The sequence below is a fragment of the Babylonia areolata genome, chromosome 10, assembly GCF_041734735.1.
Source record: "Babylonia areolata isolate BAREFJ2019XMU chromosome 10, ASM4173473v1, whole genome shotgun sequence".
NCBI classification, from domain to species: domain Eukaryota; kingdom Metazoa; phylum Mollusca; class Gastropoda; order Neogastropoda; family Buccinidae; genus Babylonia; species Babylonia areolata.
This window is the reverse complement of record NC_134885.1, coordinates 149,568-164,046: the sequence shown is the minus strand read 5'-3', so window position 1 is coordinate 164,046 and position 14,479 is coordinate 149,568. Positions and strand designations below refer to the sequence as shown.

At 45.0% G+C, this 14,479-nt stretch overlaps 1 protein-coding gene across 4 annotated transcripts in view; it reads right to left on the bottom strand.

Moving 5' to 3' along the window:
• Window positions 1–14,479, bottom strand: part of LOC143286674 (sodium- and chloride-dependent glycine transporter 1-like) — a 143,428-nt gene that overhangs the window by 35,278 nt on the left and 93,671 nt on the right. For all 4 annotated transcript variants that reach the window (XM_076594311.1, XM_076594310.1, XM_076594313.1 and 1 more), the window contains 2 exons: window positions 9,687–9,811; window positions 7,196–7,308 (listed from right to left, as the gene is read on the bottom strand). In XM_076594311.1, coding sequence (XP_076450426.1) covers window positions 7,196–7,308; window positions 9,687–9,811 — 238 coding nt within the window. The remainder of the gene's footprint in view (window positions 1–7,195; window positions 7,309–9,686; window positions 9,812–14,479) is intronic.

Here is a 14,479-nt window from a genome sequence, read left to right as displayed (position 1 = left end):
GAGTCATGGTTTTATGATGGTGTGTCGTGAGTCATGGTTTTATGATGGTGTGTCATGAGTCATGGTTTTATGATGATGTGGCGTGAGTCATGGTTTTATGATGATGTGGCGTGAGTCATGGTTTTATGATGGTGTGTCGTGAGTCATGGTTTATGATGGTGTGTCGTGAGTCATGGTTTTATGATGGTGTGGCGTGAGTCATGGTTTTATGATGATGTGGCGTGAGTCATGGTTTATGATGATGTGTCGCGAGTCATGGTTTTATGATGATGTGGCGTGAGTCATGGTTTATGATGGTGTTTCGTGAGTCATGGTTTTATGATGGTGTGTCGTGAGTCATGGTTTTATGATGGTGTGGCGTGAGTCATGGTTTTATGATGGTGTGGCGTGAGTCATGGTTTTATGATGGCGTGTCGTGAGTCATGGTTTATGATGGTGTGGCGTGAGTCATGGTTTATGATGGTGTGTCGTGAGTCATGGTTTTATGATGATGTGGCGTGAGTCATGGTTTTATGGTGTGTCGTGAGTCATGGTTTTATGATGATGTGGCGTGAGTCATGGTTTTATGATGATGTGGCGTGAGTCATGGTTTTATGATGGTGTGTCGTGAGTCATGGTTTTATGATGATGTGGCGTGAGTCATGGTTTTATGATGGTGTGGCGCGAGTCATGGTTTATGATGGTGTGGCGTGAGTCATGGTTTATGATGATGTGGCGTGAGTCATGGTTTTATGATGGTGTGTCGTGAGTCATGGTTTTATGATGGTGTGTCATGAGTCATGGTTTTATGATGATGTGGCGTGAGTCATGGTTTTATGATGTGTCGTGAGTCATGGTTTTATGATGGTGTGTCGTGAGTCATGGTTTATGATGGTGTGGCGTGAGTCATGGTTTTATGATGATGTGGCGTGAGTCATGGTTTTATGATGATGTGGCGTGAGTCATGGTTTTATGATGGTGTGGCGTGAGTCATGGTTTTATGATGGTGTGGCGTGAGTCATGGTTTTATGATGGTGTGGCGTGAGTCATGGTTTTATGATGATGTGGCGTGAGTCATGGTTTTATGATGGTGTGGCGTGAGTCATGGTTTATGATGGTGTGGCGTGAGTCATGGTTTTATGATGATGTGGCGTGAGTCATGGTTTTATGATGATGTGGCGTGAGTCATGGTTTATGATGATGTGGCGTGAGTCATGGTTTTATGATGGTGTGGCGTGAGTCATGGTTTTATGATGGTGTGGCGTGAGTCATGGTTTTATGATGATGTGGCGTGAGTCATGGTTTTATGATGGTGTGGCGTGAGTCATGGTTTTATGATGGTGTGGCGTGAGTCATGGTTTTATGATGGCGTGTCGTGAGTCATGGTTTTATGATGGCGTGTCGTGAGTCATGGTTTTATGATGGCGTGTCGTGAGTCATGGTTTATGATGATGTGGCGTGAGTCATGGTTTTATGATGGTGTGTCGTGAGTCATGGTTTATGAAGGTGTGTCGTGAGTAATGGTTTTATGATGATGTGTCGTGAGTCATGGTTTATGATGATGTGGCGTGAGTCATGGTTTATGATGGTGTGTCGTGAGTCATGGTTTATGATGGTGTGTCGTGAGTCATGGTTTTATGATGGTGTGGCGTGAGTCATGGTTTTATGATGATGTGGCGTGAGTCATGGTTTATGATGATGTGTCGCGAGTCATGGTTTTATGATGATGTGGCGTGAGTCATGGTTTATGATGGTGTGTCGTGAGTCATGGTTTTATGATGGTGTGGCGTGAGTCATGGTTTTATGATGGTGTGGTGCGAGTCATGGTTTATGATGGTGTGGCGTGAGTCATGGTTTATGATGATGTGGCGTGAGTCATGGTTTTATGATGGTGTGTCGTGAGTCATGGTTTTATGATGGTGTGTCATGAGTCATGGTTTTATGATGATGTGGCGTGAGTCATGGTTTTATGATGATGTGGCGTGAGTCATGGTTTTATGATGGTGTGTCGTGAGTCATGGTTTATGATGGTGTGTCGTGAGTCATGGTTTTATGATGGTGTGGCGTGAGTCATGGTTTTATGATGATGTGGCGTGAGTCATGGTTTATGATGATGTGTCGCGAGTCATGGTTTTATGATGATGTGGCGTGAGTCATGGTTTATGATGGTGTTTCGTGAGTCATGGTTTTATGATGGTGTGTCGTGAGTCATGGTTTTATGAAGGTGTGGCGTGAGTCATGGTTTTATGATGGTGTGGCGTGAGTCATGGTTTTATGATGGTGTGTCGTGAGTCATGGTTTTATGATGGCGTGTCGTGAGTCATGGTTTATGATGGTGTGGCGTGAGTCATGGTTTATGATGGTGTGTCGTGAGTCATGGTTTTATGATGATGTGGCGTGAGTCATGGTTTTATGGTGTGTCGTGAGTCATGGTTTTATGATGATGTGGCGTGAGTCATGGTTTTATGATGATGTGGCGTGAGTCATGGTTTTATGATGGTGTGTCGTGAGTCATGGTTTTATGATGATGTGGCGTGAGTCATGGTTTTATGATGGTGTGGCGCGAGTCATGGTTTATGATGGTGTGGCGTGAGTCATGGTTTATGATGATGTGGCGTGAGTCATGGTTTTATGATGGTGTGTCGTGAGTCATGGTTTTATGATGGTGTGTCATGAGTCATGGTTTTATGATGATGTGGCGTGAGTCATGGTTTTATGATGTGTCGTGAGTCATGGTTTTATGATGGTGTGTCGTGAGTCATGGTTTATGATGGTGTGGCGTGAGTCATGGTTTTATGATGATGTGGCGTGAGTCATGGTTTTATGATGATGTGGCGTGAGTCATGGTTTATGATGATGTGGCGTGAGTCATGGTTTTATGATGGTGTGGCGTGAGTCATGGTTTTATGATGGTGTGGCGTGAGTCATGGTTTTATGATGGTGTGGCGTGAGTCATGGTTTTATGATGATGTGGCGTGAGTCATGGTTTTATGATGATGTGGCGTGAGTCATGGTTTATGATGGTGTGGCGTGAGTCATGGTTTTATGATGATGTGGCGTGAGTCATGGTTTTATGATGATGTGGCGTGAGTCATGGTTTATGATGATGTGGCGTGAGTCATGGTTTTATGATGGTGTGGCGTGAGTCATGGTTTTATGATGGTGTGGCGTGAGTCATGGTTTTATGATGATGTGGCGTGAGTCATGGTTTTATGATGGTGTGGCGTGAGTCATGGTTTTATGATGGTGTGGCGTGAGTCATGGTTTTATGATGGCGTGTCGTGAGTCATGGTTTTATGATGGCGTGTCGTGAGTCATGGTTTTATGATGGCGTGTCGTGAGTCATGGTTTATGATGATGTGGCGTGAGTCATGGTTTTATGATGGTGTGTCGTGAGTCATGGTTTATGAAGGTGTGTCGTGAGTCATGGTTTTATGATGATGTGTCGTGAGTCATGGTTTATGATGATGTGGCGTGAGTCATGGTTTATGATGGTGTGTCGTGAGTCATGGTTTATGATGGTGTGTCGTGAGTCATGGTTTTATGATGGTGTGGCGTGAGTCATGGTTTTATGATGATGTGGCGTGAGTCATGGTTTATGATGATGTGTCGCGAGTCATGGTTTTATGATGATGTGGCGTGAGTCATGGTTTATGATGGTGTTTCGTGAGTCATGGTTTTATGATGGTGTGGCGTGAGTCATGGTTTTATGAAGGTGTGGCGTGAGTCATGGTTTTATGATGGTGTGGCGTGAGTCATGGTTTTATGATGATGTGGCGTGAGTCATGGTTTTATGATGGTGTGGCGTGAGTCATGGTTTTATGATGGTGTGGCGTGAGTCATGGTTTTATGATGGTGTGGCGTGAGTCATGGTTTTATGATGGCGTGTCGTGAGTCATGGTTTTATGATGGCGTGTCGTGAGTCATGGTTTATGATGATGTGGCGTGAGTCATGGTTTATGATGGTGTGTCGTGAGTCATGGTTTTATGATGGTGTGGCGTGAGTCATGGTTTATGATGGTGTGGCGTGAGTCATGGTTTTATGATGGTGTGGCGTGAGTCATGGTTTTATGATGGTGTGGCGTGAGTCATGGTTTTATGATGGTGTGGCGTGAGTCATGGTTTTATGATGATGTGGCGTGAGTCATGGTTTTATGATGGTGTGGCGTGAGTCATGGTTTTTATGATGGCGTGTCGTGAGTCATGGTTTTATGATGGTGTGTCGTGAGTCATGGTTTATGATGGTGTGGCGTGAGTCATGGTTTTATGATGGTGTGTCGTGAGTCATGGTTTATGATGGTGTGTCGTGAGTCATGGTTTTATGATGATGTGTCGTGAGTCATGGTTTATGATGGTGTGGCGTGAGTCATGGTTTATGAGGTGTGTCGTGAGTCATGGTTTTATGATGTGTGTCGTGAGTCATGGTTTATGATGATGTGGCGTGAGTCATGGTTTATGATGGTGTGTCGTGAGTCATGGTTTATGATGGTGTGTCGTGAGTCATGGTTTTATGATGGTGTGGCGTGAGTCATGGTTTTATGATGATGTGGCGTGAGTCATGGTTTATGATGATGTGTCGCGAGTCATGGTTTTATGATGATGTGGCGTGAGTCATGGTTTATGATGGTGTTTCGTGAGTCATGGTTTTATGATGGTGTGGCGTGAGTCATGGTTTTATGAAGGATGTGGCGCGAGTCATGGTTTTATGATGGTGTGGCGTGAGTCATGGTTTTATGATGGTGTGTCGTGAGTCATGGTTTTATGATGGTGTGTCGTGAGTCATGGTTTATGATGGTGTGGCGTGAGTCATGGTTTTATGATGGTGTGTCGTGAGTCATGGTTTTATGATGATGTGGCGTGAGTCATGGTTTTATGATGGTGTGTCGTGAGTCATGGTTTTATGATGGTGTGGCGTGAGTCATGGTTTTATGATGGTGTGGCGTGAGTCATGGTTTTATGATGGTGTGGCGTGAGTCATGGTTTTATGATGGTGTGGCGTGAGTCATGGTTTTATGATGGTGTGTCGTGAGTCATGGTTTTATGATGGTGTGGCGTGAGTCATGGTTTTATGATGGTGTGGCGTGAGTCATGGTTTTATGATGGTGTGGCGTGAGTCATGGTTTTATGATGGTGTGGCGTGAGTCATGGTTTTATGATGGTGTGTCGTGAGTCATGGTTTTATGATGGTGTGGCGTGAGTCATGGTTTTATGATGGTGTGGCGTGAGTCATGGTTTTATGATGGTGTGGCGTGAGTCATGGTTTTATGATGGTGTGGCGTGAGTCATGGTTTTATGATGGTGTGGCGTGAGTCATGGTTTTATGATGATGTGTCGTGAGTCATGGTTTTATGATGGTGTGGCGTGAGTCATGGTTTTATGATGATGTGGCGTGAGTCATGGTTTTATGATGATGTGGCGTGAGTCATGGTTTATGATGATGTGTGTGAGTCATGGTTTTATGATGGTGTGGCGTGAGTCATGGTTTTATGATGGTGTGTCGTGAGTCATGGTTTTATGATGGTGTGGCCGTGAGTCATGGTTTTATGATGATGTGGGTGAGTCATGGTTTTATGATGATGTGGCGTGAGTCATGGTTTTATGATGATGTGTCGTGAGTCATGGTTTTTATGATGATGTGTCGTGAGTCATGGTTTTATGATGGTGTGGCGTGAGTCATGGTTTTATGATGGTGTGGCGTGAGTCATGGTTTTATGATGGTGTGGCGTGAGTCATGGTATATGATGGTGTGGTGAGTCATGGTTTTATTATGTGTGTCGTGAGTCATGGTTTTATGATGGTGTGTCGTGAGTCATGGTTTTATGATGATGTGGCGTGAGTCATGGTTTTATGATGCTGTGGCGTGAGTCATGGTTTTATGATGGTGTGGCGTGAGTCATGGTTTTATGATGATGTGGCGTGAGTCATGGTTTTATGATGGTGTGTCGTGAGTCATGGTTTTATGATGGTGTGTCGTGAGTCATGGTTTTATGATGATGTGGCGTGAGTCATGGTTTTATGATGGTGTGTCGTGAGTCATGGTTTTATGATGGTGTGTCGTGAGTCATGGTTTTATGATGATGTGGCATGAGTCATGGTTTTATGATGGTGTGTCGTGAGTCATGGTTTTATGATGGTGTGTCGTGAGTCATGGTTTTATGATGATGTGGCGTGAGTCATGGTTTTATGATGTTGTGTCGTGAGTCATGGTTTTATGATGGTGTGTCGTGAGTCATGGTTTTATGATGGTGTGTCGTGAGTCATGGTTTTATGATGGTGTGTCGTGAGTCATGGTTTTATGATGGTGTGTCGTGAGTCATGGTTTTATGATGGTGTGTCGTGAGTCATGGTTTTATGAAGGTGTGTCGTGAGTCATGGTTTTATGATGGTGTGTCGTGAGTCATGGTTTTATGATGTTGTGTCGTGAGTCATGGTTTTATGATGTGTCATGAGTCATGGTTTTATGATGATGTGTCATGAGTCAAGGTTTTATGATGATGTGTCGTGAGTCATGGTTTTACACAGCAATTTCCAACACTAAAGTGGACATTATCAGTGATGATGGTGTGTCGTGTGTCATGGTTTTATAATGGTGTGTCGTGAGTCATGGTTTTATGATGATGTGTTGTGAGTCAAGGTTTTATGATGATGTGTCGTGAGTCATGGTTTTATGATGATGTGTTGTGAGTCAAGGTTTTATGATGATGTGTCATGAGTCATGGTTTTACAGATGTCCAACACTAAAGTTGACATTATCAGTGATAATGGTGTGTCAGTGAGTCATGGTTTTACAGATGTCCAACACTAAAGTGGACATTATCAGTGATAATGATGTGTCGTGAGTCATGGTTTTACAGATGTCCAACACTAAAGTGGACATTATCAGTGATAATGGTGTGTCAGTGATGATGGTGTGTCAGTGATGATGGTGATGATGGTGTGTCAGTGATGATGGTGTGTCAGTGATGATGGTGTGTCAGTGATGATGGTGTGTCAGTGAGTCATGGTGTGTCAGTGATGATGGTGATGATGGTGTGTCAGTGATGATGGTGTGTCAGTGATGATGGTGTGTCAGTGAGTCATGGTGTGTCAGTGATGATGGTGATGATGGTGTGTCAGTGATGATGGTGATGATGGTGTGTCAGTGATGATGGTGATGATGGTGTGTCAGTGATGATGGTGTGTCAGTGAGTCATGGTTTCAAGGACAGAGGACCGACCTCACTGCCCATCCCCAGGGTGATCAGCATGAAGAAGAACAGAATGGACCACAGCGGGGACACTGGCAGACGGGTCACCACGTCCGGGAAGACAATGAAGGCCAGCCCTGGACCTGCCACAGTGAGGTGGTGTGCTTTTGTCATCAGCTTCCTGACAAAGTACAACATCCTGACAAAGTACAACGTCCTGACAAAGTACAACAAATACTGTGTTCAGTTCTATGGGTGTGCTTTTGTCATCAGCTTCCTGACAAAGTACAACGTCCTGACAAAGTACAACTTCCTGACAAAGTACAACAAATACTGTGTTCAGTTCTATGGGTGTGCTTTTGTCATCAGCTTCCTGACAAAGTACAACGTCCTGACAAAGTACAACTTCCTGACAAAGTACAACAAATACTGTGTTCAGTTCTATGGGTGTGCTTTTGTCATCAGCTTCCTGACAAAGTACAACATCCTGACAAAGTACAACAAATACTGTGTTCAGTTCTATGGGTGTGCTTTTGTCATCAACTTCCTGACAAAGTACAACGTCCTGACAAAGTACAACGTCCTGACAAAGTACAACATCCTGACAAAGTACAGCTTCCTGACAAAGTACAGCTTCCTGACAAAGTACAACATCCTGACAAACTACAACATCCTGACAAAGTACAGCTTCCTGACAAAGTACAACGTCCTGACAAAGTACAACTTCCTGACAAAGTACAACTTCCTGACAAAGTACAACGTCCTGACAAAGTACAACTTCCTGACAAAGTACAACGTCCTGACAAAGTACAACTTCCTGACAAAGTACAATGTCCTGACAAAGTACAACTTCCTGACAAAGTACAACAAATACTGTGTTCAGTTCTATGGGTGTGCTTTTGTCATCAACTTCCTGACAAAGTACAACGTCCTGACAAAGTACAACGTCCTGACAAAGTACAACAAATACTGTATTCAGTTCTATGGGTGTGCTTTTGTCATCAACTTCCTGACAAAGTACAACATCCTGACAAAGTACAACAAATACTGTGTTCAGTTCTATGGGTGTGCTTTTGTCATCACCTTGATAAAGCACAAGAAAGGAGGTATTCAATTAAACATTCTCTCTATAGTTCTGCTTTTGTTGTCAACTTCTCAACAAAGTATGACAAGTAAGGTATTCAATATAACACTTTGTCAATGGATGTCTTTTTTTTTTATATATATAAACTTCTTGACAAAGTATGACAAATAAGGTAATCAATTTAACATTTTCTCAATGGGTGGTGCTGCTTTTGCTGTCAGCTTCTTTATAAAGTACAACAAAATAATAAGGTGTTCAAATGAACATTATATGGGTTCAAACTATCAAGTTCCAGCTCTCACCTTGTTATCATGTGGCCAGACAAGGTTCCAGCACTCACCTTATCACCTGGCCAGACAAGGTTCCAGCACTCACCTTGTTATCACCTGGCCAGACAAGGTTCCAGCTCTCACCTTGTTATCACCTGGCCAGACAGGGTTCCAGCTCTCACCTTGTTATCACCTGGCCAGACAAGGTTCCAACACTCACCTTGTTATCACCTGGCCAGACAAGGTTCCAGCACTCACCTTGTTATCACCTGGCCAGACAGGGTTCCAGCTCTCACCTTGTTATCACCTGGCCAGATAGGCTCCCAACAATCACCTTGTTATCACCTGGCCAGACAAGGTTCCAGCACTCACCTTGTTATCATGTGGCTAGACAGGGTTCCAGCACTCACCTTGTTATCACATGGCCAGACAGGGTTCCAGCACTCACCTTGTTATCACCTGGCCAGACAGGGTTCCAGCTCTAACCTTGTTATCATGTGGCTAGACAGGGTTCCAGCACTCACCTTGTTATCACCTGGCCAGACAGGGTTCCAGCACTCACCTTGTTATCACCTGGCCAGCCAGGGTTCCAACACTCACCTGGTTATCACCTGGCCAGACAGGCTTCCAGCATTCACCTTGTCATCACCTAGCAAGACAGGGTTCCAGCTCTAACCTTGTTATCACCTGGCCAGACAGGGTTCTATCATTCACCTGGTTATCACCTGGTCAGCCAGGCTTCCAACACTCACCTGGTTATCACCTGGCCAGATAGGCTCCCAACAATCACCTGGTTCACCTGGCCAAACAGGGTTCTAGGATTCACCCGGTTATCACCTGGCCAGACAGGGTTCCAACATTCACCTTGTTATCACCTGGCCAGACAGGGTTCTAGCATTCACCTGGTTATCACCTGGCCAGACAGGGTTCTAGCATTCACCTGGTTATCACCTGGCCAGACAGGATTCCAACATTCACCTTGTTATCACCCGGCCAACCAAGGTTCCAACACTCACCTGGTTATCACCTGGTCAGCCAGGCTTCTAACATTCATCTGGTTATCACCTGGGCATATACGCTCCCAACACACACCTGGTTATCACCTGGCCAGAAAGGGTTCCAGTACTCACCTGGTTACCACCTGGTCAGCAGGGCTTTCAACACTCACCTTGATCCACCACCTTGTCCACTTCCATGTCCAGTTCGTTGGCCAGGTAGCCGATGATGGGGAAGATGACGAAGCCTGCGTAGATACTGGTCAGCACATTGCCGATCCCCACGATCAGCGAGTCCCTGTCACACACACACTTCACTGCACAAATGCATACGCACATGCTTCACATATATACACACACATCATGACGACAATGTGACAAAACAAACACAATACTTGACATATGTACATACACACATCACTTCACATAATTCTTTTATGTACACACACACACACACACACACACGCACAATCTTCAAATTTGTACATACACACAAATCACTTCACATATGTACACACAGACACACATCATACATGCCCACATATACCAGAAAATCCAGGATATTCATTCCTTTGAACTCTGCTGGGGCATGGAGGATATTAACTACCACTCCCCACACTGAACTCTACTGGTGAATGGAGGATATTAGCTACCACTCCCCACACTGAACTCTACTGGGGCATGAAGGATATTAACTACCACACCCCACACTGAACTCTACTGGGGCATGGAGGATATTAACTACCACACCCCACACTGAACTCTACTGGGGCATGAAGGATATTAACTAACACACCCCACACTGAACTCTACTGGGGCATGAAGGATATTAACTAACACCCCACACTGAACTCTACTGGGGCATGAAGGATATTAACTACCACTCCCCACACTGAACTCTACTGGGGCATGAAGGATATTAACCAACACCCCACACTGAACTCTACTGGGGCATGAAGGATATTAACTAACACCCCCACACTGAACTCTCCTGGGGCATGGAGGATATTAACTAACACCCCACACTGAACTCTACTGGGGCATGAAGGATATTAACTAACACCCCACACTGAACTCTACTGGGGCATGAAGGATATTAACTAACACCCCACACTGAACTCTACTGGGGCATGGAGGATATTAACTACCACACCCCACACTGAACTCTACTGGGGCATGGAGGATATTAACTACCACACCCCACACTGAACTCTACTGGGGCATGGAGGATATTAACTAACACACCCCACACTGAACTCTACTGGGGCATGAAGGATATTAACTAACACCCCACACTGAACTCTACTGGGGCATGAAGGATATTAACTAACACCCCACAATGAACTCTACTGGGGCATGGAGGATATTAACTACCACTCCCCACACTGAACTCTACTGGGGCATGGAGGATATTAATTACCACACCCCACACTGAACTCTACTGGGGCATGGAGGATATTAACTACCACCCCCACACTGAACTCTACTGGTGAATGGAGGATATTAACTAACACCCCCACACTGAACTCTACTGGTGAATGGAGGATATTAACCAACATCCCCACACTGAACTCTACTGGTGAATGGAGGATATTAACTAACACCCCACACTGAACTCTACTGGTGAATGCAGGATATTAACCAACATCCCCACACTGAACTCTACTGGTGAATGGAGGATATTAACCAACACCCCCACACTGAACTCTACTGGTGAATGGAGGATATTAACCAACACCCCCACACTGAACTCTACTGGTGAATGAAGGATATTAACAAACACCCCACACTGAACTCTACTGGGACATGAAGGATATTAACTAACACCCCCACACTGAACTCTACTGGTGAATGAAGGATATTAACTACCACCCCACACTGAACTCTACTGGTGAATGGAGGATATTAACCAACACCCCCACACTGAACTCTACTGGTGAATGGAGGATATTAACCAACACCCCCACACTGAACTCTACTGGGGCATGGAGGATATTAACTACCACCCCACACTGAACTCTACTGGGGCATGGAGGATATTAACTAACACCCCACACTGAACTCTACTGGGGCATGGAGGATATTAACTCATGGAGGATATTAACTACCACCCCACACTGAACTCTACTGGGGCATGGAGGATATTAACTAACACCCCACACTGAACTCTACTGGGGCATGGAGGATATTAACTAACACCCCACACTGAACTCTACTGGGGCATGGAGGATATTAACTACCACACCCCACACTGAACTCTACTGGGGCATGAAGGATATTAACTAACACCCCCACACTGAACTCTACTGGGGCATGAAGGATATTAACTCATGGAGGATATTAACTACCACACCCCACACTGAACTCTACTGGGGCATGAAGGATATTAACTAACACCCCACACTGAACTCTACTGGGGCATGAAGGATATTAACTAACACACCCCACACTGAACTCTACTGGGGCATGAAGGATATTAACCAACACCCCACACTGAACTCTACTGGGGCATGGAGGATATTAACCAACACCCCCACACTGAACTCTACTGGGGCATGGAGGATATTAACTACCACCCCACACTGAACTCTACTGGGGCATGGAGGATATTAACCAACACCCCCACACTGAACTCTACTGGGGCATGGAGGATATTAACTAACACCCCACACTGAACTCTACTGGAGCATGGAGGATATTAACCAACACCCCCACACTGAACTCTACTGGTGAATGGAGGATATTAACTAACACCCCACACTGAACTCTACTGGGGCATGGAGGATATTAACTACCACACCCCACACTGAACTCTACTGGGGCATGGAGGATATTAACTACCACACCCCACACTGAACTCTACTGGGCCATGAAGGATATTAACTAACACACCCCACACTCAACTCTACTGGGGCATGAAGGATATTAACTAACACCCCACACTGAACTCTACTGGGGCATGAAGGATATTAACTAACACCCCACAATGAACTCTACTGGGGCATGGAGGATATTAACTACCACTCCCCACACTGAACTCTACTGGGGCATGGAGGATATTAATTACCACACCCCACACTGAACTCTACTGGGGCATGGAGGATATTAACTACCACCCCCACACTGAACTCTACTGGTGAATGGAGGATATTAACTAACACCCCCACACTGAACTCTACTGGTGAATGGAGGATATTAACCAACATCCCCACACTGAACTCTACTGGTGAATGGAGGATATTAACTAACACCCCACACTGAACTCTACTGGTGAATGCAGGATGTTAACCAACACCCCCACACTGAACTCTACTGGTGAATGGAGGATATTAACCAACACCCCCACACTGAACTCTACTGGTGAATGGAGGATATTAACCAACACCCCCACACTGAACTCTACTGGTGAATGAAGGATATTAACTAACACCCCACACTGAACTCTACTGGTGAATGAAGGATATTAACTACCACCCCACACTGAACTCTACTGGGGCATGGAGGATATTAACTAACACCCCACACTGAACTCTACTGGGGCATGGAGGATATTAACTCATGGAGGATATTAACTACCACCCCACACTGAACTCTACTGGGGCATGGAGGATATTAACTAACACCCCACACTGAACTCTACTGGGGCATGAAGGATATTAACTACCACACCCCACACTGAACTCTACTGGGGCATGGAGGATATTAACTACCACACCCCACACTTAACTCTACTGGGGCATGAAGGATATTAACTAACACCCCCACACTGAACTCTACTGGGGCATGAAGGATATTAACTCATGGAGGATATTAACTACCACACGCCACACTGAACTCTACTGGGGCATGAAGGATATTAACTAACACCCCACACTGAACTCTACTGGGGCATGAAGGATATTAACTAACACACCCCACACTGAACTCTACTGGGGCATGAAGGATATTAACCAACACCCCACACTGAACTCTACTGGGGCATGGAGGATATTAACCAACACCCCCACACTGAACTCTACTGGGGCATGGAGGATATTAACTACCACCCCACACTGAACTCTACTGGGGCATGAAGGATATTAACCAACACCCCCACACTGAACTCTACTGGGGCATGGAGGATATTAACTAACACCCCACACTGAACTCTACTGGGGCATGGAGGATATTAACCAACACCCCCACACTGAACTCTACTGGTGAATGGAGGATATTAACTAACACCCCACACTGAACTCTACTGGTGAATGGAGGATATTAACTACCACACCCCACACTGAACTCTACTGGGGCATGGAGGATATTAACTAACACACCCCACACTGAACTCTACTGGGGCATGAAGGATATTAACCAACACCCCACACTGAACTCTACTGGTGCATGAAGGATATTAACTACCACTCCCCACACTGAACTCTACTGGGGCATGGAGGATATTAACTAACACCCCACACTGAACTCTACTGGGGCATGGAGGATATTAACTAACACCCCACACTGAACTCTACTGGGGCATGGAGGATATTAACTAACACCCCACACTGAACTCTACTGGTGAATGAAGGATATTAACTACCACACCCCACACTGAACTCTACTGGGGCATGAAGGATATTAACCAACACCCCCACATTCAGAAGGCACCCTGGCATAATCGGTGATGTCTTGGACTTGTGACCCAGTGTTACACATTACATACATCTATAACCTCTGAATTGATAAATCCTCCTTTCCTCAAGCTTTTAAAAATGCTAAAGTGTTCCCTGTCTTTAAAGCTGGTGATCCATCTGACCCTGCAAACTACAGACCTGTATCAATATTATCCACTTTATCCAAACCCCTCGAAAAACATATCAAACTTAATCTTCAAGCACATTTCAGCAGATATGATTTATTTCATCCCAACCAAAGTGGCTTAAGGAAAAATCATTCCTGTCGTACCGCACTAACAAATCTCGTAGAA